General features: G+C 45.7%; 1 protein-coding gene across 5 annotated transcripts in view; it reads right to left on the bottom strand.

Moving 5' to 3' along the window:
• KALRN (kalirin RhoGEF kinase) overlaps positions 1-25,009 on the bottom strand; it is an 837,912-nt gene that overhangs the window by 360,309 nt on the left and 452,594 nt on the right. For all 5 annotated transcript variants that reach the window (XM_060262792.1, XM_060262795.1, XM_060262793.1 and 2 more), the window contains exons 11-13: positions 15,936-16,127; positions 4,370-4,539; positions 2,052-2,226 (exon numbers count right to left, since the gene is read on the bottom strand). In XM_060262792.1, coding sequence (XP_060118775.1) covers positions 2,052-2,226; positions 4,370-4,539; positions 15,936-16,127 — 537 coding nt within the window. The remainder of the gene's footprint in view (positions 1-2,051; positions 2,227-4,369; positions 4,540-15,935; positions 16,128-25,009) is intronic.

The raw sequence follows: 25,009 nt of genomic DNA, 5'->3' as shown, positions 1-25,009 counted from the left end.
TGTATTGTACCAACTGTAATTTAGGACTACTACAGTGGGATCATTCAAGATTTATGACTGTTTATGCAGAAACAGGCTATCCAGTAGCCAATAAATGCACAACCTTTTCAGCAATGCAGCAAACCCTTTTGCTGCCAGTCAACTTTACATGATGGCTTCCACATGATGCCTCATTCTAGCATGCTTCCAGTAAAGAGACTAGTCTAACGTATGTTACAATAAAATGATTAATAAAGAGGTCTAGTCTTCCTACAGTTCAACCTAACTTTCTAACAAAGGATGTCCTAACTTCATTTCCTAAACTGTGATTATAAAGATATTGTTATTTATTTCACAGTTTAAGCATGTTCTTAAGTTTGAAAACATTTCCAGAATAATGATTTTGATGCAAATTCAAATGCACATTTATTTCCCATTTTGTGCCTCAAAATCAGAGCACATTTTGTCCAGGCAGGATTTTTGTTAACATTACATTGCATCTTCTGGGGAGCTAAAATACTATACCCTATACCTTAGAAAATGCAAAACCTTTCTCAGAGAGCAAAGGAACAGCCTTGTGTGAATTGTGGCTTTGTGAAGTACCACTGGGCAAGCACTTTGATAATACTTTTTGATGAAGAAAGACCTACTTCCTCCTGGCTTTGCAGGGCTGTTTTTTTTTTAATTGCTTCCACTACCCCTTTTATTCTGGTATGTTCTCATATCAGGCAAGTTTGGGTGCTTTATGTGTTCTACCACTCAACCACATAGACATAAGAACATAAGAGAAGCCATGTTAGATCAGGCCAATGGCCCATCCAGTCCAACATTCTGTGTCACACAGTGGCCAAATATATATATATATATATATATATATATATATATATATATATATATATATATATATATATATATATATATATATATACACACACACACACACACACACACTGTGGCTAATAGCCACTGATGGACCTCTGCTCCATATTTTTATCTAACCCCCTCTTGAAGGTGGCCATGCTTGTGGCCGCCACCACCTCCTGTGGCAGTGAATTCCACATGTTAATCACCCTTTGGGTGAAGAAGTACTTCCTTTTATCCATTTTAACCTGTCTTCTCAGCAATTTCATCGAATGCCCACGAGTTCTTGTATTGTGAGAAAAGGAGAAAAGTACTTCTTTCTCTACTTTCTCCATCCCATGCATTATCTTGTAAACCTCTATCATGTCACCCTGCAGTCGACGTTTCTGCAAGCTAAAGAGCCCTAAGCGTTTCAACCTTTCTTCATAGGGAAAGTGTTCCAGCCCTTTAATCATTCTAGTTGCCCTTTTCTGGACTTTCTCCAATGCTATAATATCCTTTTTGAGGTGCGGCGACCAGAACTGCACACAGTACTCCAAATGAGACCGCACCATCGATTTATACAGGGGCATTATGATACTGGCTGATTATGATTATGATACATCTTCCAAAGACCTTAACACAATTCTGTATCTGCATGGTATGATACTTTGATTATACTGCTTGATTATACACATATCTAGTTAGCTGATTCTATTTTGTAATTTTTTTTTCCTGAATGATGTGTGTGTGTACCCTAAACCATACCACAGCTAAACACTATAAAAAGGAAACAGTCCCGATTGTCCTTTTATTTTAAAATAGAATGGATTGAGTGCTGTGCCCCTGCTGCAAGAATGATAAATGAACAAACGCTGCAGAAGAGCTGCAAGGTACTTGAGGCACACACAGTGCTGAGTAACATTTCTGCAGGCACAAGGATGTCCGCTTGCAGAGCATGACTTTCCTGTCTTCCCCCTTGGACAGAGCCCAAAATGCCACCAGTGGGAGAGGGCAGGTGACAAAATCACACTCTGTGAGTGGAAGTCCCTGCAGAAATGCTAGTGAGAATCCAAGCGACTGAATGCCTCTGCTCTGACTTGATTGTAAGAATCTCTACAGAACAGGTAAAATCTGATCGTAACTGTACTGGTCTTTCAACAGAAGTTTTAACCCTGTGAAATTCCTCCCTTTCTAACGACATTGTCCTTCACGACCCACATTGCTTTTACCTCAATGGTATACTGTTCGAAAATCCGAAGCTGAAGAAAGATGTCTAGCTTAATCTTTCTCTCATGGAAGAGTTCTTCCATCTGTACTTGGGCTTCATCAAGCTGCTGGAGGACGGATTCAATGTGGCTGATAGAGCTATTGTGTGGTGTTTTATTGTTCGAAACAGCTGAATCCCTGTGGTAAAGTCAAAGAGGGATAGTAAAAAAAAGCAACATGAAAAAGAAGTTTTCAGTCCTATAAATAGTGGGAGAAAAAAGAGAGGGTTGGAGGAAGCTGCATCCAGGATTTACCTCTCCCATTTGCTGAACACCTTCAATTCCTGAATGCTATACAAAGAATTGTGCATGTCTTTTCATATCTAGTGACATTTTGACTCTTATACTCAAACAAGGAGTTGGAGAAGAAGAGGAGGGAGTGGATGGTGCATAAATCTCTTGAGGATTCTAGCAATCCCTCTTAATTTTATTTCAAATGACCCCAATTCCCTTGACACAAAGCCTGTTTCAGAATCTTCCACCTCAAAGGCTAAGCTTGTCTGCTATCCCTGGTCATATCAGTTTGAGAGGGCATGATTTTGCCCAGTGCATCCCTTTCACTTTGCCACACTGAATTTAAGGGGTCCAGAGGCTAAGTTCTGTTCTTCAGAGCCAGTGCATACATTCTTAGCTCAGGCTTTACAACATTTTCTCAGTAGGTTCTCCCCAATCTGCTCTAGCAACATCAACATGACCACTTAGGGTTGTTTTTTATTTTAAATATAAGAACTGTATAATAATTCAGCAAATTAATATATATGGATTCAGGAATCACATTGGTGGGGACCAGTTATATGATTTCGTAATGTACAATCATTGCTGGGAGAAAATGTTTGTCACATTAAGCAGTTGTGTTTATAACTGTGGGGAAATAAGCAATAATAAGATATATTTAAAACTCTTATCATCCTGCCTGTCCACAATGCTTCCAAAATATTAACATATACAATTAAAACGCATCAGTTAACATGCATAAATTTAAAATTACAAATCCTGCAACATACGTTATGATGACACGTTAGGGTGTATTTAAGAAAAAGGACCATAAGCTGCAGACAGTGGTGAAACTGCAAAACATATTTGGGTGTAGATATGCAGAGACACATTAGCCTTGTTGGGGTCCCCGAGGCTGAAGATTGGGCCACCTTCTACGAGGGGTGGGTGCATAAATCCCCCCCCCCCAATGGGATCCACTCCCTTATATGGGAAAAATAAAGACAAGTAGTCTGGGAGACCACAAGGTGGTGCTAACCATGCCTGAGGTCCCAGTGATTTCAGCACATGTTTTGCCCCCTTTTGTCAGTGTCCCAAATAGCTGCCATTCATTTGGTCATACAAAACTCAGTAGGAGTCACAGAGAACCGAATCACTTTCTACCTGCACAGACCTGTCCTGGCTTGCATTTTTAGTCATATTAAAGTATAATGGCATATTGAGAGAAAAGGAGGGAGAGAGAGAAATAGGGGGAAAAAGTTGGGAACTGGGTGATTATCTGTCTATGGAGGTTTTGAATTTGTGCATTTCTTCCATTTCCAAATTGTGGCAAAAATTCCCTACTTTAAAAGACCCTGTTGCCCAACAGTTTAAACCAATCTGGTAAAAAAAAAAAAAAACCCTACAGATATAAATTACTTCCAAGCCAATGATAATCAAACTCAGTTGAAAGCTGTCTTGCATGTGGGAAGATCAAACCTCGTACTTGAGTGCAAGATGCAGCATCTCAGCCATACAGCTGCTGTCTTAGGGAAAAGAAAATATTCCCTTATGTAAATGAAGACGAACAGCTAGTTCGAGCATTTTAATTCAGATACATAGGGAGAATTCAAATCCCAATGACCAACAGAGTTTTGAGAATGTGCATATTCAGCATACGCGACTATTTAGCCTGTTAAAACACAAATTCCCGGCAGGTGGCAAGATATTATATTCAATGTAATATGAAGGGATATGTTTTATTTAGTGGCATCCAGACATAGCATTGCAGGATACAAATAATCAGGCTTCAGTTCACAGCAGCTTAAAAATATTCTCTATACACCCACTTAAAATTATTTGCACATTAACCATTAAGTCATACTCACTTTATTTTCAGTTCTTCTCATCTACTCCACACAGTAGTCCAAGGTTATTTAAGATTTTTTTAAACTAAACCATTCCTTTGCAGTTACAATAAAACAAAACATTCTGAATCACAATAAATAGAATAACAGGGCAGTGGATAAATTATAAGTTACGTATCTCTGCCTCTCTGCTCACCTGTACCACAGGTACAAACAGCTTACCTGAGCTGCTGGATTAGATCTTCACCTTCCTTGATGACATTGAGGGTTGCATCTAAAGTAGCTGTCTGCTGTTGCTGGAACTGCTTAATGAGTTCCTGAACAGCATCCACAGAGTCTGCACAGACGTCTTCCAAGAGCTCCTTCTGCAGATCTTCCATCCATGTCCACAGCTGTGCAGGGAAAAAAAAGGGAAAAGAAACATAAATGAAAATACATGGGTGGTGGGCAGCAGACAGGAGGGAGAATGGGGGAAAGAGATTGAGTTTTAACCCTTTAATCCTCTAAAATCTGCTCAAAGAGAATTAATCAGAATACCGCAAGCCTAGCAAGTCATTTCCTAAAGGACAGTAAACAGTGACATTCTAAACATATCTTATACAAGTTGCTGTTCTATGATACATAATTTGAAAGATCACGGTAAAATAAACACACACTTTTACTCATTGTATGGAATAGTCTGCTTTAAAAAAAACTCCTGCATTTATTCAACACAAAAAGATAGAACACAGAAGAAAAAGAAGCATGTACCCAAATTCTATAGCTATGGAGATAATCAAATTGCTAAAATAGTATTGAAAACATATTGCTTATGCCGCTTGTTCTAATACAATATAAATAGATTACAGTTCTTATATACAAGTTATGAGTTCCTCATAGCTTCTCTTCTTTCTCTAAATTTTACTTTAAAAGATATACCAAATTCATTTCACTCAATATTCAATTGATTGATTGACCTTGGAAGGGGGGGTGCATTTGTACACAAGTTTAGTCTGTGATAGGTCTTCTAAATACTAATTTAGCAAAACTAATACATTAATTCTTCATACTTGAGTTGGATAATGAAGATGTCTCATTTACAATCTGCACTGGAATTGTCTGGCCCCTGATGTCCTAGATCTGGACTTGGACAGCATCACCAGGCCCTCAAGCCCTCTCTCCCTACCTGGCTCTGCCTCCAGAGCACCACTCGCAACTGGAACCAAGGCTCAGGAATGCATCTTTGGCTGGGAAGAAGGGGGACCAGACAACCATGGTCTGACTGGTGGGAGCCAGAGGACCTGATTTTGTCAGCTGGTGACCCTCCCAAACCTGCCTGGGACTGGGCTACCAAGCCCTCCATCGCAGGGGAAAACTGTTGTCTGAGTTGTGGTGGACACTTTTTCTAAGCAAGCTCACTTCATACCCTGTAAGCACGGCCAAGAAATTAGCCCAGTTATTCCTGCAACACATCATTAGGATAAACAGGTTTCCTACCTGTAACTGATGATCTTCGAGTGGTCATCTGTGCAGTCACACTGATGGGAGTAGGCGCCAGCGCCGATCTCGATCGGTAAACTTCAAAAGCTGCGGATTTCCGCGCCGACGTCCCAGTGCGCATGCCCGGGCCCCCCCCCCCCGCGCATGCTCACTGGGACAGGAGCGGACATCCCGCCAGTTCCTTCTGACCGCCACGTTAGCCCCTCAGGAGGGACCGTCAGCAGCGGGGAAGGTCGGGCGGGTAGTGTGACTGCACAGATGACCACTCGAAGATCATCAGTTACAGGTAGGAAACCTGTTTATCTTCTTCGTGGTCTCTGTGCATCACACTGATGGGAGACTAGCAAGCTCAAGCCTACCTGGAGGCGGGTGCGACGGTCCATCACGAGGAGACGGACTGCAACACAGCGTGGCCCACAGCGGAAGCTCGTCTCTGCCCCAGGTCCAGCGCGTAGTGTGTCACGAAGGTGTGAGCTGATGCCCATGTGGCAGCTTTACAGATGTCCTGCAGGGCCACTCCCTTCATGAACGCAGCCGATGCTGCCATAGCTCGCGTGGAATGAGCCCGTAGAGGGCCGGGCAGCGGCCTCTTGTGGAGCATGTAGCACAGGCGGATCGCCCCCGTAATCCATTTGGACAAGCGCTGCGAGGAGATCCACAGGCCCGTGGAGGGTCCAGCGTACGATACAAACAGTCTGGGGTCTCTCCGCGACTGACTTGTGCGGTGAAGATAGAAAGATAGCGCCCGTTTAACATCCAGGGCGTGAAGGCGCCGTTCTGAGTCATTAGCCGGCAACGGGAAATAAACCGGCAGAAATATTTCCGAATTCAGGTGAAACGGGGATACCACCTTCGGTAGGAACTTAACGTCAGGGCGGAGCATCACCCCATCCGCTGAGAAATTAAGGTAGGGGGCATCGCAGCGCAGCGCCGCCAGCTCCCCCACCCTCCTCGCCGAGGTGATGGCCACCAAAAAGGCTGTTTTCCAGGCCAATAGGTGAGGAGAGCAGGAGGCCATAGGCTCAAAAGGTCTTCCCGTCAGTGCCCTCAGGACCAGGGGCAAGTCCCAGGCTGGGGCAGGGCTCCGAACTGCCGGGTACAGTCTCGTCATGCCCTTGAGGAACCGCTTTGTGTCCGGATGCGTGAAAACCGACCGGCCCTCTATATTCTGATGTTGTGCCGAAATGGCCGCCAGGTAAACCCGCACGGACGATTGGGCGAGGCCCTTGTCCAGCAGCACAATCAGGAAATCAAAAATCACGGGCAGTCCCGCTCTACTGGGAGGTACGGAGCGACTGGCCGCGAACTCCGCAAACTTCGCCCACTTAGCTGCGTATGACTTCCTCGTAGATGCCTTCCGCGCGTTCATTATGACAAACTGCGCCCTGTCCGAAATCACAGGCGCCATGCCGTCAGCCTGAGGTGCGGCACATCGTGATGGAGGATCCTGCCCTGGTAGGAGAGGAGAAGGTCCGGGGCCTGTGGGAATCGGTAATACCTCCCCTTGGCCAGTCGTAGGACCAAGGGGAACCAGTGTTGTCTCGGCCACCATGGCGTCACCAAGATCCCCTGTGGGCGCTCCCGTAGAAGTTTCTGCACGACCTTGGTTAGCAATGGGATGGGCGGGAACAGATACACTGTATGGTGGGTCCAGGGGATTAGGAGACCGTCCCCGAGGGCCAAGGGGTCCGCTCCCCCTCTGCAGCAAAACAGGTCGCACTTCGCATTGTGCCTCGTAGCAAACACGTCCAGCTCCGGTGTCCCCCAGCTGCGGAAGACCGGATCCAGGAACTCTGAGTTCAGTTCCCACTCGTGAGACAGGGCTCCTCCGCGACTGAGGAAATCTGCCTGCACATTGTTCACTCCCGGCAGGTGGGCTGCCTGTAGGGAGACCCCCAGCGATCTGCACAGCTCCCACAGCGAGATGGCCAATTTGCAAAGGTTGCGGGACACCGTCCCCCCTTGCCTGTTGACGTACGCCACCGCTGTGGTGTTGTCGGTCAACACCGCTACTGCTTTTCCCTTCAGAAGAGTCTGGAAGGAGAAGATGGCGTGGAAGATGGCCAGGAGCTCCAGCAGGTTGATGTGCTGTTGACTGTAGCGACTCGGCCACCTGTCCCCCACACATATTCCTCCCATGTGGGCACCCCAGCCCCATAGGGATGCGTCCGTTGTGATCGTTAGCACTGGTACTGGTTTGTGGAAGGGGGCTCCCTCCACTAGGTACTGTTTCTGACCCCACCAGCTTAGGGACTCCAGCACCTCCGGCGGTACCGTTAGGAGTCTGGAGTACGGCTCCAGGTTGCATTTGAAGCTCCTCAAGAACCAAAGCTGTAGAGTCCGCATTCTCAGCCTTGCGAAGGGGAGCACCGCCGTGGTGGCTGCCATAAGTCCTAACAGTCTCTGGACCTTCCGTGCTGAGACCACGGGATTCTGCCGGAAAGCCGCTACTGTTCGCACGATGGCATTCGCGCGGTCTGGAGGGAGGAATGCCTTGCACTCCCTTGAATCCAATATCGCCCCTATGAATTGCACGCGTTGCGCGGGCTGGAGATGGGACTTCTTCTGGTTTATTTGGAGTCCCAGTTCTTCCACCAGGGCAAGGGTGATTTCTATGTGCCGCAGCAAGGACTCCCTGGACTCCGCCACCAGGAGCCAATCGTCGATGTACGGGAAGAGTGTTACCCCTTGCTGTCTCAAGTGCGCGGCAATCACCACCATCGCCTTGGTGAACACCCGAGGGGCCGTGCATAGCCCAAAGGGAAGAGCCCTGTATTGGAAGTGCTCCTCTCCAATTGTGAAGCGGAGGAACTGTCTGTGGAAGGGATGAATCGATATATGAAAATATGCGTCCTTTAGATCGAGCGTGGCCATCCAGTCCCCTTGTCCCAGCAGCGGGAGGATATACTGCAGGGTTGTCATCCTGAACTTGTCGCATCTTACGAATCGGTTCAAGGCCCGTAGGTCCATAATTGGCCGAAGGCCCCCGTCCCGTTTCGGGACTGCAAAATATCGGGAGTAGAAGCCACGCCGGAGCTGGTGCGTAGGGACCCTCTCGATCGCGGCCTTGTCGAGGAGGGAGCATACTTCTTCCCGGAGGGTTTGCGAAGGAGGGGTGTAAACGAAAGTCGGGGTGGGTGGGGGGTTGGTAAACTCTATCCCATAGCCCTGTTGAATAATTGACAGCACCCAGCGGTCCGACGTGATGCGGGCCCAGGCAGGGAGGAAACGTGCCAACCGGATACTGTGCAAGTCCACAGGGCCATACAGGGGCGGGAGGCAGTCAAAGGCCCTGCTTTTGTTTGGAACCCTTCTGCCTGGGTACCTGGGTAGAGGGTGGCGAGTACTTAGGTTTCTGCTGGTACTGGGGCCGCGGAAAAGCTGGCTGCTTGGAGCGCCATTGCCGCTCTGGCGACTTTGAGTAGGGCTTCTTGTGCCACGTCTTTGGCCACTGTCTCTTGGCTGGAGTGCGGGGGCTTGTTACTCCCAGGTTCCGAGATGTCTTTATACTTTTGTCTAACTCTTGCAAGACCGAGTCCGTGTTTGAGCTAAACAATCCCGAGCCATCGAACGGTAGATCCTCCACATAGGCCTGCGTGTCGTGTTGCAGTGCCGTGGAACGGAGCCAGGAATGTCTGCGGAGGGCGATAGCAGTGGTCAATGTTTTGGCGCACGTGTCCCCCGAGTGTTTTGCTGAGTTCAGCTGTTGTTTTGCGAGGGCCATGCCCTCCTTTTGCAGCTTTCTCAGTGAGGTCTTCGCCTGCTCCGGGATGGAACCAAGAATGGTGGAGACCTGGTCCCATAGGGCATATTGATATCTGCCCATACAGGCTGCGTAGTTTGCAACTTTGACTTCCAGTGAGCCTGTGGTGTAAAGGCGTCTTCCTATTGCATCCAGTTTCCTACCCTCCTTATCGGGGGGCGTGGAATGGGTCTTCTTCGCCTTTGACGAAGAGGACACTACCACTGAGTTCGGTCTCGGGTGCACGTACAGGAACTCTGCTGATGACTCCTGGATCCTGTACATATGGTCCAGCCTGCGAGAGGACACAGGCGTGGACGCCGGCTTGTCCCATGAGGACTTGGCATTCTGCAACATAACATTGGTCAGAGGCAGTGCCACAGCGGTGGAAGTGTCCTGTTGCACGATGTCGAAAACCGTATCGGTAACGACCGGTTGTGGCTGGACCGTCGGGAGCGAGAGGGTGTGAGCCATCCGCTTTACTAAGTCGCCGTAGGACTTGAGGTCCTCCGATGGCGAGATCGGCTGTTCGTCCGAGGTCTTTCCCGGTGGCGATGGCTCGTCCGGCGACGAAGGTCCTCCGTCAGGAGACGAACCCCCCGGCGACCTGGGAGACTCGTCCGGGGAGTCGGACAAGTCCGATGGCTGCACCGGCTTCAATGGGGATGCTGGGGCTGTCGGGGTCGACCTCGGCTTTAACGGTGGGGCGAAGTCGTGCTCCTTCGTGCGTGGTTCTAGGGGTTTCGACACCGACGCCGACGGGGCCGTCTTCACCGTGCGAAAAGACGTGCGGGACCGGTAAGATGTCTCAGAAGCTTGGTCCCATTCGGGTTGTCGCGGCGGCAGCCATGGGTAATGAGGTTGTACTGGGTAAGCCCCATACAAATACTGCCATTGCCTCTGGTCCCATGGGACGTGGGACGGGGCTCCACGAGGCGATCGGCCTTCGTCCTTGCCGAGAGGAGATCGTGACCTGCTGGCTGAACGGTCTCGGGGCCGATCACTCGGTCTGACCAGTGGGCTTCGCTGTCGAGGGGTGCTTCGGCCGAGAGGGCTGCGGTCGGTACCGACCCTCTGGCCCGATTCTATGTCCGAATCAGAGTCCGAAATGACCAGCTGCGTCGACCTCGAGTCTAAAGGAGTGTCGGAGTGGCGTATCGGGGACGCGAAGAGCTTTAGCGGAGGGACTATCGGAGCCGTAGGGTCCACGGGAGACACCGGCGCGGAGAGCGGCGCCGATTTGTGTCTCTGTTTCTTGTCCTTCTTCCCCTTTACAGCTGATGCCCCTTTCTCCTCCTTGCGCCGTTTAGCTGGCGTCGAGGATCCCGAGGTTACCGCATCGCCCGGCTTTTTCTTAGGGCGGTCGGTGTCGGGAGGGGTCTGGTCGGTGTCGACCGACTTCGGTGCCGACTGGTCGGAATGACCGGAGGGCTGTTCCGCCTGCTCAGCCTGCTGGCGACGAGGGGAAAGAGCCTGCTCCATCAGTGCCGCTGCAAGTCGGGCTGCCCTGTTCTTCCTCGTTTGGCGCGAAAACTTGGCGCAATGAGGACAGGAGTCAGGACGGTGCCTCTCGCCCAGGCACAGCAAACACAGTTCGTGCCCGTCCGGAGGGGCGATTTTACTCCCGCACGAGGAGCAGCGGCGAAAGAACCCCCACCGTCTTTCCATACGAGGGAAACGAACGGCGGGAAAAACGAAAGTAGGGAGAGGGGGCCCCGAAGGGCGGGAAAAACTCCCCCGCTCTCCCGCAACTATTACTAACTATCTAAAACTACACTATAACTACAACTATAACTACAACTATCTAACTAAGAAGATAGAAGAAAAAATTATTATCCAAGGGTAAGTTCACCGACCGTAGCAGAGAAGATCGACTGATCAGCGCGGCGGTCAGAAGAGAACTGGCGGGATGTCCGCTCCTGTCCCAGTGAGCATGCGCGGGGGGGGGGGCCCGGGCATGCGCACTGGGACGTCGGCGCGGAAATCCGCAGCTTTTGAAGTTTACCGATCGAGATCGGCGCTGGCGCCTACTCCCATCAGTGTGATGCACAGAGACCACGAAGAAGATCCATAGTTTTTCAAATAAGGTCATATCCGACCGTGGGCCTCAGTTTGTTGCCAACTTCTGGGCTCAGTTGTGTAAATTAACTGGCATTGAACAAGGGCTTAGCTCAGCATACAACCCGCAAACGGACGGACAGACGGAACGAACAAATGTGATGCTGGAACAATTCCTCCTCTGTTATATTTCATTCCAACAGGACAATTGGGTTTCCCTCCTTCCCTCTGCAGAGTACGCCTATAATAATAGTATTCACAGCGTAATCAACGTCAGCCTGTTCCTTGTAGTCAATGGGTACGAGGGGAAACCATTCCCGGAACTCACGTCCCCTCAGGATGCACCCTGACTTTACCTCTTGGTGGAATAACATCACACAAGGTTGGAATATGATCCAGACCAAACTCACTCGTGCCAAAGACTTGTATAAAGCCCACTATGACAAAAAGCACTCTAAACTCTACGATTTAAAAGTGGGAGACACTGTGTCTATTTCGACTAAACACCTCCCTAACACACAGAGCTCCAAGAAACTGGGGTTCAAATACTTGGGACTCTTTCCTATTAAACGAGTAATAAACAATGTTACTGTTGAACTGGAACTGCCAAAAAATCTAAAACATGTGCTCCCTTGTTTCCATGCTAGCTTTTTAAAGCGTGACCCTGGACAATCGCACTGGCACCCGCAACAACCTCCTCCTGCTCTGATCGTGATTTGGGGTCAGATTCATCATGAAGTACAGTCGGTCTTGGATTCCAAGTGGAAGTGTGGAGAACTCTACTATCTCATCAAATGGGCCCACTTCCCCATAAGCCAAGCAGAATGGGTACGTGCAAACGATACACAGTGTCCCAAACTAATCAGAGACTTCCACACCAAATACCCTAACAAACGGGGGAAGAGGAGCTTAAGGGGGGCAGAATGTCAAGAGCCTTGCCATGAATTATTACAATGCAATGTATCTTCCTATTGCTCATCACAGCAGCTTCGCTTCCCCATGCTAGGCCTCGCTTATCTGTGTAACATGTTATTCAAAGCCCTTCCACCAGCCAGAGCATGGTCTCAAGGCCAGCTGCTAAACTAGACACTGATTAGAAAGCACCTGCTTTCCCAGGACTTTGGGGGTGGGGAGCCCACCAAAAGTTCCCGCTTTGTGTTCCTGCATTTTGCTTTAAAGTATAATGGTTATGTTATCCTATATAAGACTGAAGACGTCAGTCTTAGCAAAACCTTGTTTTGCCTCTAGGTCTGTCTGTGAAATAAACCTGCCTTTATGAATGGACTGTGTGATTTCCTGAACTACCGGGGGGGGGGGGGGGTCTTGACATCCTCCTGTCATTGGGTAGCCTCGCTGTGACCCGCCTACTGCTGACCCTGTCCCCCAAAGGAATACCAGATGTTTTCCTATGGGCACTGAGGCAAATGTCCTGATGGGGCTCCTGACCTCTTGATCCCCCCTGCAAATGAATGCCAGATGTTTCCTAATGTAGGGCATTTGTGAATGTACAAAGACTGTGTTTTACAAGGAAAAAAGTATATATATATACACATAGTAAAAGTGTATTTTACAATCCTTGTACATTTCAATGCAAAGAACATTTTTAAAATTTCCTGTTCTTTTGGTCTGTGATTTAAATAGCTTTTCCTATTTAAAAGCAAACATCTTTCTGCAAGATCTTACCCCTAAAACAAACAAACTAGAGGTGTTCAATTTCAAGCTGTTTTGATAATTCCTTCTAATTCCATCTATCTTATATATTGCTATTTGTGAGACAAACAGCATTTGACCCCCATTGCTCTCTTGCTCTCCCCCCAGGCTGTCGTTCTGTCTCTTGCTCTCCTCCTTGCTGTCCATCTTTCTCTTGCCCCCCCCCCCGTTGCTCTCTTGCTCTCCCCCCTGCTCTTTTCCCTGTACGTGTTACATAGATGTAGTAGCCCTGCTGTGCAGTCCAAGATAGCAACATGTGTTGCACAGTCATGCTTTGCCTGCTGGTGGCAAATTCTGACCAAAAATACACTTCCACTAGGCAGATGCTGCCAGTGGTAGGGCAGGCACAAGGGAAACTCAAAAATTCTTCAGGTGCCGGGCTGTTGAGACGGTGCCCCCCCCCCCAAATCTACCAGCAGAACTAGCTAGTCGGCTCTTGAGTGGCTTTGAAAGGTAAACAACTATTTAAAGATGATTTCAACAGCATGTTCTCAAAGTAAGTCACATGCCACATTGTAAAAGTGCAGTTGGGGTCAAGGGAAGAGCATGGAAAGGAAATTCTTGCATCGTTTCCGAGGACAATCATTCGCGGGAGCTGTCTGGGGACCAAACAACACATCCTGAAACTCGCAAACAAGCCTCCGCGTTGATGCACAGCTAGGCCAGTTTTGAACAAGTTGCATCTTTGTCCTGGGCGCACATGTACACGCTCCAGCCACAGCCCTCCCCAGCCTTGGTCGGGTTCCTAGAGCACGACTCCAATGGAGGGAACCTATAGAGGGAAGGGGGGGTTGTTAAACAGAGCGACCTGCTCCCCCGGGGCCCCCCATAGTTGGGGGCTTGCCCAGCAGCTAGTTATGTGGAAACACACACATAATGACATTAGGACACTATACTAGGTATCACTGGGGGAGGGGAGGGGGGGAAGGACTTGACAGTGAGCTGCTTGTTCCAGTTCCAGTTGTATATTTCTTGAAACATTTCGTTAGATACTCCCTGAACATGAAAATACATTTTCTAGCTATGAGTGACATGGTGAATGAGACGTTAGGACTACTCGGGCACTGATACAAACTGGGACTAGCAGGCAGAGCAACCGGCATCAGAAGCAAACGTCTGGGTGCAGCACAGGGATGGGGAAGAGCAAAACCTTCTGTCTGCAACATAGCCTTTGAAACTCAGGTATTTCAGGATGTTTTGACATTGTGTTATTTTATACAATATACTGGGCACAGATGCCCTGACATTTCAGGGAAAGCACATTCCCGAGTAAATGAATTGCTTCTCTCCCCACAATGATCTCAAGAGTGGGAATGATTTTCATTTCACTGCTCTGTCATGACTACGTCGTCTATTAAATGATTTTCCCCACTTGAGTTTATTTGCAATCTCTAAACTGTCATGCTTTGCCTGTCTATTATCTTCTGTATCTCTGTGATCCATACATTAGAAAGAAAACCCTTATAGAGGGGTAAGAAAGAGCACCTCAGAAGAGACAAGATTGTACTGGAACAGCAGATGGATGAGACATGTGCACATCACCAAAGAACAGTTATGAGCACACAGGCATATTTCAGGACACATTCAAACTGCAGGAGGTCTAAATCTTATTTGATGGTTTATCTACCACAATGCAAGAGTTATTAAGTACCTGGTAATCTGAGTACAAGAACAGGTCCTTCAAAGCCAGTGTAGAAATATTTGATTAATTACATGAATGTATATTTTCCACCATGCTTCATCCACAGCTAAAAGTCCTTCACACCTTGCAAGGCTTTAGGGAGAAAGAAGTATGCACTGCAGACCATCTCCTTTACATTAATTTAGCTATGACCTAAGTAATTTGTTTGCTCAGGCTCCCCTAACTCTGCAGAATCTCATTACAAATTACTTGTTTACAGTGCATAATTCAGCTAATACTGGCAAAGCCTTTAGCTTCTGTGGGGGATTTTTATAGATCAAGTGTGCTGTGGCACACAGATGCTACAGTGCATGAAAAATGATTCAGATTAGTCCTTCTTACCCACAGAGTAAAATTTATCTTCCAAAGGCACACACAGCTGTGAAGCCAATGGTCAAAAGGGGGGGAAATGTGAAGTATGCTTTAATTACAACTCTGGGAGCCACCAATTTCAACATCGTGCCCTCTCTGCCTCTCCTGTGAGAGCACCTTATCTTTGAACATTTTTCACTTAGACTAAACAGCATATAGTCCGGGATCCTAAGTGACAGTACAGTCGCAAACAGACTACACCTTTTCAAGTCTAATCTGTTAGCACTATGAGTCACTGAAAGCCATGCAGGACACAGTCCAGAAATTAACATCAACTCCAATTATAAGATGATTTTTGCTCTAGGAACATTGATTAGAAATGTTAAAATTAACGGATGTTTCATTAAATGGAAGTCTTCAAAATAACGTTCACCACAGACCATCATCCCATTTGATGGATATTGTTTTAAATCACTCAAATACACTATAATAACTTCTAATGCCACATTGTATTTATCTTTATTATTATGAACACACCTTGCTGTTCTGATTGCCGTGCAATTTGCATAATTTAACAATTATACATCGCTTCACTCAGAACATGCAGATCACATGAAGCGACGGTTTGACATTTGCTGTCTGAAAGACAAAACTGACAGGTTCCTCGTGTCTTCAGAATTTTTATGCTCTATATTTCACATTCAGCCAAAAGCCTCAGGCAACATAAAACTATTGTGCATGTTGCAGACTTTGTGACAAGAGAGTCAATATCTCCAAGAGACTCCATTGCATCGCAAACATCTTACCTCTTTAGTATGAGTGTGGAAGGAGACGGACATGTCCAAAAGAAGTTTTCTCTGTTCTACTCTTCTGACAAAGTCCTGAATCTGCACTTCGAGGTGCCGTGCTGCTTTGTAGATCTCTTCAGGGTCGCACTCTCCAGTCTGAGCCAACTGCTCTGCAGCTTCCAGTAGCTTGTCTGCATTAGTATAGGTGTTCTATCACCAAAGAGAGGAAGGAACAAATAATAAGTAACATAAACTGCAATACCTGAACTTCCAGGACTAGAGTTTACCGTGTTAAAGGTGGGGAAGCCAGCATCTCAAAACAACAGCAGTTATTTCAACAGAGGATCTCTGCCAAAGGCATGAACAAAATCTCCATATAGACTTATCTCCAAAAAGGCATGAAATGGTTTCTCATTTGAAATGAACCCTCCCCTCCACCGCCCCAGCTAGCTTTATCTGACAGATTAGGAAGGCTGAACATTGGCTTATTTCCTTGATCCCTGGAATCCTTCAAAGATGCCTTAAAGAAGCAACTCAGAGTTTAACCACTTCAGAGACAGAAGCTGTCTCCAGGGAGATATTTCACAATGTGTTTTTCCTACTGAGAAGTGTTGACGGCTAACACGTTGCAACAAGAAAATCATACAAAATGGGAACACTATCCCTGCAGAAAGTAATGATATTTCCCCCCACTGGCTATTTATTTGCTAGTGAAATAATCGACCACTGAGATTCTAGTCCCATCCAGAGCAGATGCAAACATTTATTTCTCATTGCAAGCAACAGGATTTAACAGGCTTTCTTCTTTCCTAGATTATTTTCTCTGCAGATATCCAAGACACACACAGAAGCTCTGAAATGCACCAAAAAGCTACATGATACATGCATCTTCACCATGCCCATGTGATGCCAAAAGGAATGTGGTCATGCCTGTATACATAAAACTATGTGCTCATCATAGCCATATAAAATTCTGTAGTTTTACTTCTAAATTATGCATTTATGTACTTTATTTAACTGCCGCTGCCCTGATTTTTGCCCTACCTGGATAGCCCTTAAGGCATGCAAAACAAAAGGCTAGCTCAATCTTGTCAGATCTTCGAACTAAGCAGGGTCAGCCCTGGGCCAGTCTTTAGGTGGAAGACCTTCAAGGAATCCCAGGGTCATGACACAGAGGCAGGCAATCGCATACCACCTCTGAATGTCTCTTGCCTTGAAAACCCTATGGGATTGCCTAAACCAGCTATGACTTGAAGGCAAAAGAAAGGGCAAAACATCGGTCTGATTTTTTGGCAGAAACGTATCCCCTAAGCAACTTACGATATATAAAGCCATCACTGCAGAATACAACTAAAACATTAAAATAAAATAACATGGCAAAGGGTTGCAAAAAAAATCAAAACTAATTAAAATTTGAGCCAAGAAACTAATCTTAAGGCATGCAGAACAGAAGGCTAGGTGAGATGTGTTTGTTAGAAGTCTTCCCAAAAGACTTCAAAGTTATATCAGTCTTCCTAAATGATGTCAGAGACACCAGACAAGGCTGTTGGGAGGATAGCATTCCGAGAATCTTGGGGCGTTTTCGCACTGACCTTAATTGGCAGCGACGCCCCTCTTCACCGCGCGGGATCTGCGTGGATTTTGCACCAATTGCCGCGGAGCACCCGGAAGAGCCGCAAAGTCCCGCGGCTTTTGCGGCGCAAATGGAAACTGGTTTTTGGCGGTTTCCATTTGTGCCGCAAAAGCCGCGGGACTTTGCGGCTCTTCCGGGTGCTCCGCGGCAATTGGTGCGAAATCCGAAGAGGGGCGTCGCTGCCAATTAAGGTCAGTGCGAAAATGCCCCTGGTGTTGCAACCCAAGAGGCCCTGTCATATAGATACCCGGTACATTTGTCCAAAGACATTGAGGTTAAAACCAGCTTGAGGGGAGGGCTGGTACATTAGAGAAACAGACCACTGCTCCACCAGATTGAGGCACCCTCAGCCCCTTCTAGTCTGCCTGCCTCCATTCTTAATGCTAGGCCAAAGGTGGAAACCTGTCAGCCTCCTCCTTTGTGAGTCTTAGCCTTGTCTTTCTGAAAGTCTGCAGCACAATTGCCACCTGGGCTGTAATTTACAACAAACAGATACTCTATGTGCAAGTCCATTTGGACCATCCTATTCGCAGGCTTTTCAAAGGAAGGAAAACTTTTACTTGTTGCTTTCCGCCCCACCCCCCACCCCACCCCTTGGGTTGTCATGCATGGCCTGGGAACTGGTGGAAGTCTGTGGGGGCATGGGGGCACCATTGGCATGATGTCATTTCTAGGGAAAACCATAGAATTGCCAGCGAGAGAGGACTATGGTCAGTTCTGAGTTTTCAAGGCTGGGAATCAAAAGGCAGTGTAGTTTCAAACAGGAGCACAGTTTAATAAGTCCAGTTCCTTTTCTGTTTGGAGCTGCAGTTAGAACAACATTCTTTCTCCCTTTTCCTGCCCACACCAAGTACCAGAATATAGGGATGCCAGTTCCTGGTGGTGGTGGTGGGGGGGCTGAGGACCCCCTCAAGAGCAGGGGAAGCCCCACCCCAAACAGTCCTCTGGAGCTCACTCTTTCTGAGTGGGGAGCCACCTCTCTTGCCTTGCAAGCCTGGATCTCTGGGCTTGTAGGGCAAGAGCATCCTGTTCTCTCTCTCTCTTTCTTTCTTTCTTTCTTTCTTTCTTTCTTTCTTTCTTTCTTTCTTTCTTTCTTTCTTTCTTTCTTTCTTTCTTTGAATTTTATTGATAATTAAAGCTATATACAATAAAAGAGTTTTTTTAAAAAATCTTAAGAATAGATATTACATTAAGAACAGAAATGTCAGTCTAATGTTCTACCCAGAGTAGTAAATTAAATAGATACTATGTGCAATAAAAGACATGACAAAAGATAAACATTTTAAAGATCTAATTAGAGTTCTTGGTATCGATTATATATTCAGAGTGAATAAATACAACCTTGAGCCATCCCAAGCCTTGAAGAGATAAAGAAGAAGAGAAAGAGCACAGGTCCATCAGTGGCTATTAGCCACAGTGTGTGTGTGTATATATAAAATTTTTTGCCACTGTGTGACACAGAGTGTTGGACCGGATGGGCCGTTGGCCTGATCCAACATGGCTTCTCTTATGTGACACAGAGTGTTGGACTGGAGGGGCCATTGGCCTGATCCAACATGGCTTCTCTTATGTGACACAGAGTGTTGGACTGGAGGGGCCATTGGCCTGATCCAACACGGCTTCTCTTATGTTCTTATGTGACACAGAGTGTTGGACTGGATGGGCCACTGGCCTGATCCAACATGGCTTCTCTTATGTTCTTATGAGCAGAGGACATTGGAGAAGACTAATGAAAGTAGAATTGGAATGAAAAAAATTGTTGGTAAGTCATGTTGCATGGGAGGAGATCATGAGAAGTTGTGTATTCAAAGAAGGTCTACCATTTTACAGAGAAAGAAGTAGTTCTGGGATATATTTCAGAGGAAGAAATTTTTATCTGCTATCTTTTCCATGATTCGATATTTTTCATACCAGAGGGAGAGAGATGGAGTAACATCTGACTTCCAGAGTGATTCTATTGCAGTTTTTGCTGTGGTGAACAAGCTAATGATCAGGTCTTGCTGATTTGGTGGAATCTCCATGTCTTGCCAATCATGCAAAAATATGATTTCTGGGGAGAAGGGAATAGAATGGCCCGTTATGAGAGTGATTTGTTCCAGGACTCGTTTCCAAAAGAATTCAACGTGAGGCCATCGCCACCACATCGCAAAAGAACTAGAATTACCACAGTCGGAAGAGCAGGATGGATTTATAAAAGCTAGTTTCTTGGGACTGAGGTACCATTTTGTAAGAATTTTAAAGCTTCGCGGTGTCATGTGGCTTGAGGACATGGTAGCTAAAACGCCCACGCTTTCTGACTGCGGAGCAACTTGCACTTGCCTTGCAAGCCTGGAACTTCGGGCCTGCAGGATAGGAACACCTGGCACATACTTCCCCCCATGATTTAAAGGGAAGGTCCCTTTAAATGGTTGGGGAAAGCAGGGTGTGCGTGTGGGGTGCTACATTCCCAGCATGATGATGTCATTCTACGTGACATCATCACATTGAGGACAGCCTTGCCCCTCTTAGAAGACCCACACACATACTGGGGAGAAGGCTGAGACCTGGCAACTCTAGGAGCGAACCACAGCTGTTTAAAACACTGGACTGAATTAAAGGAACAGAGTTGTCAAAACACCACAGTAGAAGAAAGTTTGAGTCCAGTGGCACCTTTAATACCAACAAAATTTTATTCAATGTATGAGCTTTTGTGCGCACACGCACTTATTCAGGTTCATTGAAAAACACCACAGCAACAGCACACTATTGGCCTGATGCCATTTATTTGTTTCTATTTCTCTCAGTGCTGCTCCAAGCAGCGGCAGAAGAGGGTTGCTGGTGGGAGGTCTCACACCGTAGCATGAGGCATGGCAACTCTGAACATGCAGGCTACCATATCGCATCATCATAGCGTCCAGGCAAGCCTCTCACTACGAAGACTCAGATCGAAAACCTTTTTTTTATTTTTTGCTTAAAGACTCTCTTTAATGCAGAGGTTTAAAATGGGTATTTGAGGAAAGTGAGGTGGATGAGTTACCTCCTCATCGCCCCGCGGACTGTGCCATAGAACTCATTCCGCAAGAGCCACTGCCTAAAGCTAAATCGCATTCTATGAATCGGTGAGAGAACTGAATTGTGGAAATTTTTGGATACAAACTTGGCTAGAAGTTTTATCCACCTGGCAAACTCTCCTCATGAAGCCCGTGTTGTTCCAGAAAAAGAAGGACGGAGGACTCTGACTGTGTACTGATTACTATGGCATCAACACAGTCTCTATGTCAAATGCCTATCCAATTCCACTTATAAAAGATTTGCTAGATGTAGTAGCACAAGGTTGAATTTTCACCAAATTGGACTTGAGAGATGCTTATTACTTGGTGCACATTCAGGAGGGAGATGCATGGAAGACAGCATTCAACACCCCTTTGGGCCAGTTAGAGGACTTAGTGATGACATTTGGATTACAAAGGGCTCCAGGGGTCTTTATGAATTTGATCAACAAAGTACTGCAGAAGTTTTTATACAAGGGGTGGTGGTGGTGTATCTTGACAATGTTTTGATTTATTCTCAAGATAAGAACTCACATGTGAAATTAGCGAGCGAAGTTCTCACAACAAACTAATTGCAAAGCTGTCCAAATGTGAATTTCACAATACTGAGTTAGACTTCCTAGGTTACCAGGTCTCGCAACAGGGGCTGGGAATGGATCCAGCCAAAATCAAAATGGTGCTAGACTGGGAATCCCTCAAGATGAGACACCAGTTTCAATCCTTTAGTGTGTTCACAAACGTTTATAGATGTTTCATAAAAAAAAAAAAAAAAAACTTTGCACAAGTGGTGCTACCCCTGACAAATCTACTTAAAACAAAGGGGAAAGGCCTGGAACATAAAAAACTGAGGGCAAGACTTAGTTGGTCTACAGAATGCCAATCCATCTTTGAGCATCTAAAAAAGCTGTTTCCCTCTAAATGTGTGTTACAGCACCCTAACAAAAACAAACAATTTGTGGTTCAATGCAATGGAAGCGATGTCACAATGGGGAGTGATCCTCCAAAAGGGGGAGGGTGGTCACCTCCACCCCTGCGCCTTTGTGTCAAAAAAATGATGAAACAGAGAAACTGGTTGGTGTGGGACAAAGAAGCAGGCATGATTAGGCTGGCTTTAAAGACTTGGCATGAATGGCTAGAAGGCGCCAAAGGACCATTTGAAATTTGGACTGGCTCAAAACCCTGCACAGATTGGGCAGCAAACAAATCCGGTGGGCAGAGTTTTTCTCAAAGTTCAAATTCACACTCAAATACCTTCCAGGGAAAAATAACTTTCTGGCTGATGCCTTTTCAACACAAAAGCAAGAGGGAGGAGATTACTGACACTATGTTCACACAACCACAACTGGGTGGGGATGACACAGAGCCAATCCAGGAAGAACACCACTGCCTCCCCTAATCTCCCTCTGTTAGAAAAAATTAGAGCAGAATTGGAGAAAGAGGGGGAAGAATTAAAAAATGAGTTGGAGAATAAATATGATGGGTATCTATACAAAACCAGTAAGTTGTATGTCCTGGAAACGCTCCAAAAGAAAATTGTCAAGCACAGCCTTGATAATCCGTTGGCTGGACACTGGGGATATATGAAAACATTGCATTTAGTACAAAGACAATTTTGGTGGTCAGGCATACAGAAAGACCTTTCAGAATATGTGGCAACTTGTCCTATTTGTATCATGGTGAAGAAAAGATGGGGAAAGACTCTGGGACAACTCCAGCCCTTAGAGACAGCTACTAGATCCTGGTCAATAATTTCAATGGACTTCATTACTGACCTACCACCAAGTAAAGGGAAAACTGTAATCTTGGTAGTGGTAGACACGTTTTCTAAGCGAACTCATTCCATCCCTTTATCTCAACTACCATCAGCTAAGAAGTTGGCTAAATTGTTCTTGCAACTATATGTTAAAACTTCATTTGTTCCCAGAGAAAATAATCTCAGATCAAGATCCACAGTTTGTGGCAAAATTCTGGAAGGAGTTCTGTAAATTAACCAATACTGCATATGGGCTAAATTCAATTTATCATCCCCAAAATGACGGTCAATCGGAGAGGCTTAATTAATTTTTAGAACAATTTCTGAAGTGTTACATCAGTTTTCAACAAGATAATTGGGTTGACCTCTTGCCCTTTGCAGAGCATGGCTACAATAACAGTGTGCATGGCTCCTCTCAGGCCAGTCCCTTCCTGATAGTAAATGACTATAAAGGAAAACCATTCCCAGGTCTTCCTAGTGGCGACACAAAAGGGATAGGAGACTTTCAAATGTGGTGGTCACAACTAACCAAACAGTGGGAATTAATGCATAAGAACTTGGAAAAAGCCAAAGAGGATTATAAAGCTCAGTTTGATAAGCATCATGCACCTGTGTGGGACTTGAAACTGGGGGGCCAAGTGTACATTTCCACCAAAAACTTAAGGGGAATATAGCCCACAAGAAAGTTGCGATGGAAATGCCTGGGACTCTTTCATATCAAACGAGTGATTGTGGAAGTTGAGTTGCCTAAGTCTTTGAAAAATGTGCATCCTATCTTTCATTCTAGTTTGCGCCTCCTCCACCAGTGTTGATTGGGGATCAAACTCATCATGAAGTCGAAGAGATTTTGGATTCCAGACTGAAGAAAGGGACACTGTACTGTTTTATTAAGTGGACTCACTTTCCTTCATCCCACATTGAATGGGTTCGAGCTGATCAAATGTGTGCCCCCAAACTGATAAAACAATTTCACAGAAAGTAGCCAAACAAACCTGGGGATTAAGGGACTCTTGGGGGGGGGAGGACAGAATGTCAAGAGAGTGTGTCTTCCCAATGGTTTTATCTTATTTGATTGCAATGGCTTTGCATATATATGTGTGTCATATATACTTGACAAGTCATATATACTTTGTCATATGTACTTTGAGTTAACCTGGCTAGGCAATGTTAAAAGTAGAGATGTGAAGGCCTGGGAAAAAAAACTGGAAAAAATTGGGGGGGGGGAATGTTTTTTTTCTGTTTTTTCCCTTAAGCCTTTTTTGTTTTTTCCAAAAAATTGGAAAAATTGAAGAAAAGAAAAAAAATTGATTATGGAACGTTTTATTTTAACATGATGAATAAAATATTTTAAGACAAGGTGTTCAAATATTTTCCAAATCATTTCTAAAAAATATGTATGGTATCAGATTATTCTAATTTTTGTGCACTGAGGATAAGCAAGTCCTAGGTCATGCCCATCCATTTAAACTTAGTCCTACACTCCCTTCTATACACTTCCCCTCTCTTTAATTCTTTTTATGAGAATGAGTTTTTTATTTTTATTTAATACTGTGGAGAGGAAATATTAATAATTATTACTTCTGGATTTTTAAAAATTGTTTTGTGGAGGTTTTTCGTCTGTTCCACATAAACTAGTAAACAATTCAGGAGATTGTTGCTCCATTTGTTACAAATAAATATTATTTAAAAAGTAAATTCTGTTTGTAGTAATTGTTCAGATACACTACTTGTGATAATTTCATGTCAAGTAAAATTGTCCGTATTCATAATTTATGTTCCTAAAGTAACATAATGACTTTCAATCTGGAAAAGAAAAAAGTACTAATGTAGAATTGTTTTTCAATTTTTCTAAAAATTTCCATTTTGTTTTTTTTTTAAACATGGGTTTTTTTTTCTGAGCTTCAAAATGTTTGGAAATTTTACATCTCTAGTTAAAACTGAACCAGACACCGCATATCTTTTCTCTTTGATCATGACTGCCAGACACTTATCAGGACTGCTGGAGAGACCGCTCTAACTTTCATTTTCAAGGGAAGGATACCTAGCAGCTGTGGGAGGGAGGTATGGGAATATGTTTAAAATACTTTTGCCACTCTCCTTTGCATGCCTAGGGTTGCTTAACGACTAACGGCTATGACTAGTGTATAAGTTCCTGACCCTACCTCAGAAGGGCAAGTCTAGCAAAGAAGTCTTATTGTGACCATGTATCTGTTTCAATAAATACCTTATTAGATAAACATCAAAGAGGCTGAGTTGATGAGAGCTGTGCAGAAGCTGACAGTGAGGGGAGGTAAATTTTTTCCATGAAGAACAGGGTTGCCAACCTCCAGGTTGCTACTTTCCCCAGACTCCATCCTCAAAATCTCCAGGAATTTCCTGATCTGGAGCTGGCAACCCTAGTGAAGAAACACTGGAGGAATAGTCAAAGAAAGATCTACAGGCCTTCTTTGCCAGGGCCCAGTGTGGGTGATACACAGTGCTGTCATTCCTGATGGCAATGGCAACAGCACTCCCAACTGCATACAATGGCCAGTGCTGTTGAGGAAGGGGTGTGTAGGTGGTGCAGGCAATTGAACATGGGAGTGCTTGCAAGCTGGAGAAGAACACACAAACAGGTGCATGCAGGGATTCCCGCGTCCGGGATTTTGGGGAACGATATCGCGACTGAAGCGGTACC

This window comes from Heteronotia binoei, chromosome 21 (genome assembly GCF_032191835.1).
Source record: "Heteronotia binoei isolate CCM8104 ecotype False Entrance Well chromosome 21, APGP_CSIRO_Hbin_v1, whole genome shotgun sequence".
Classification (NCBI taxonomy): domain Eukaryota; kingdom Metazoa; phylum Chordata; class Lepidosauria; order Squamata; family Gekkonidae; genus Heteronotia; species Heteronotia binoei.
The sequence above is the reverse complement of the archived record's forward strand: the minus strand, read 5'-3'. Positions and strand labels throughout refer to the sequence as shown.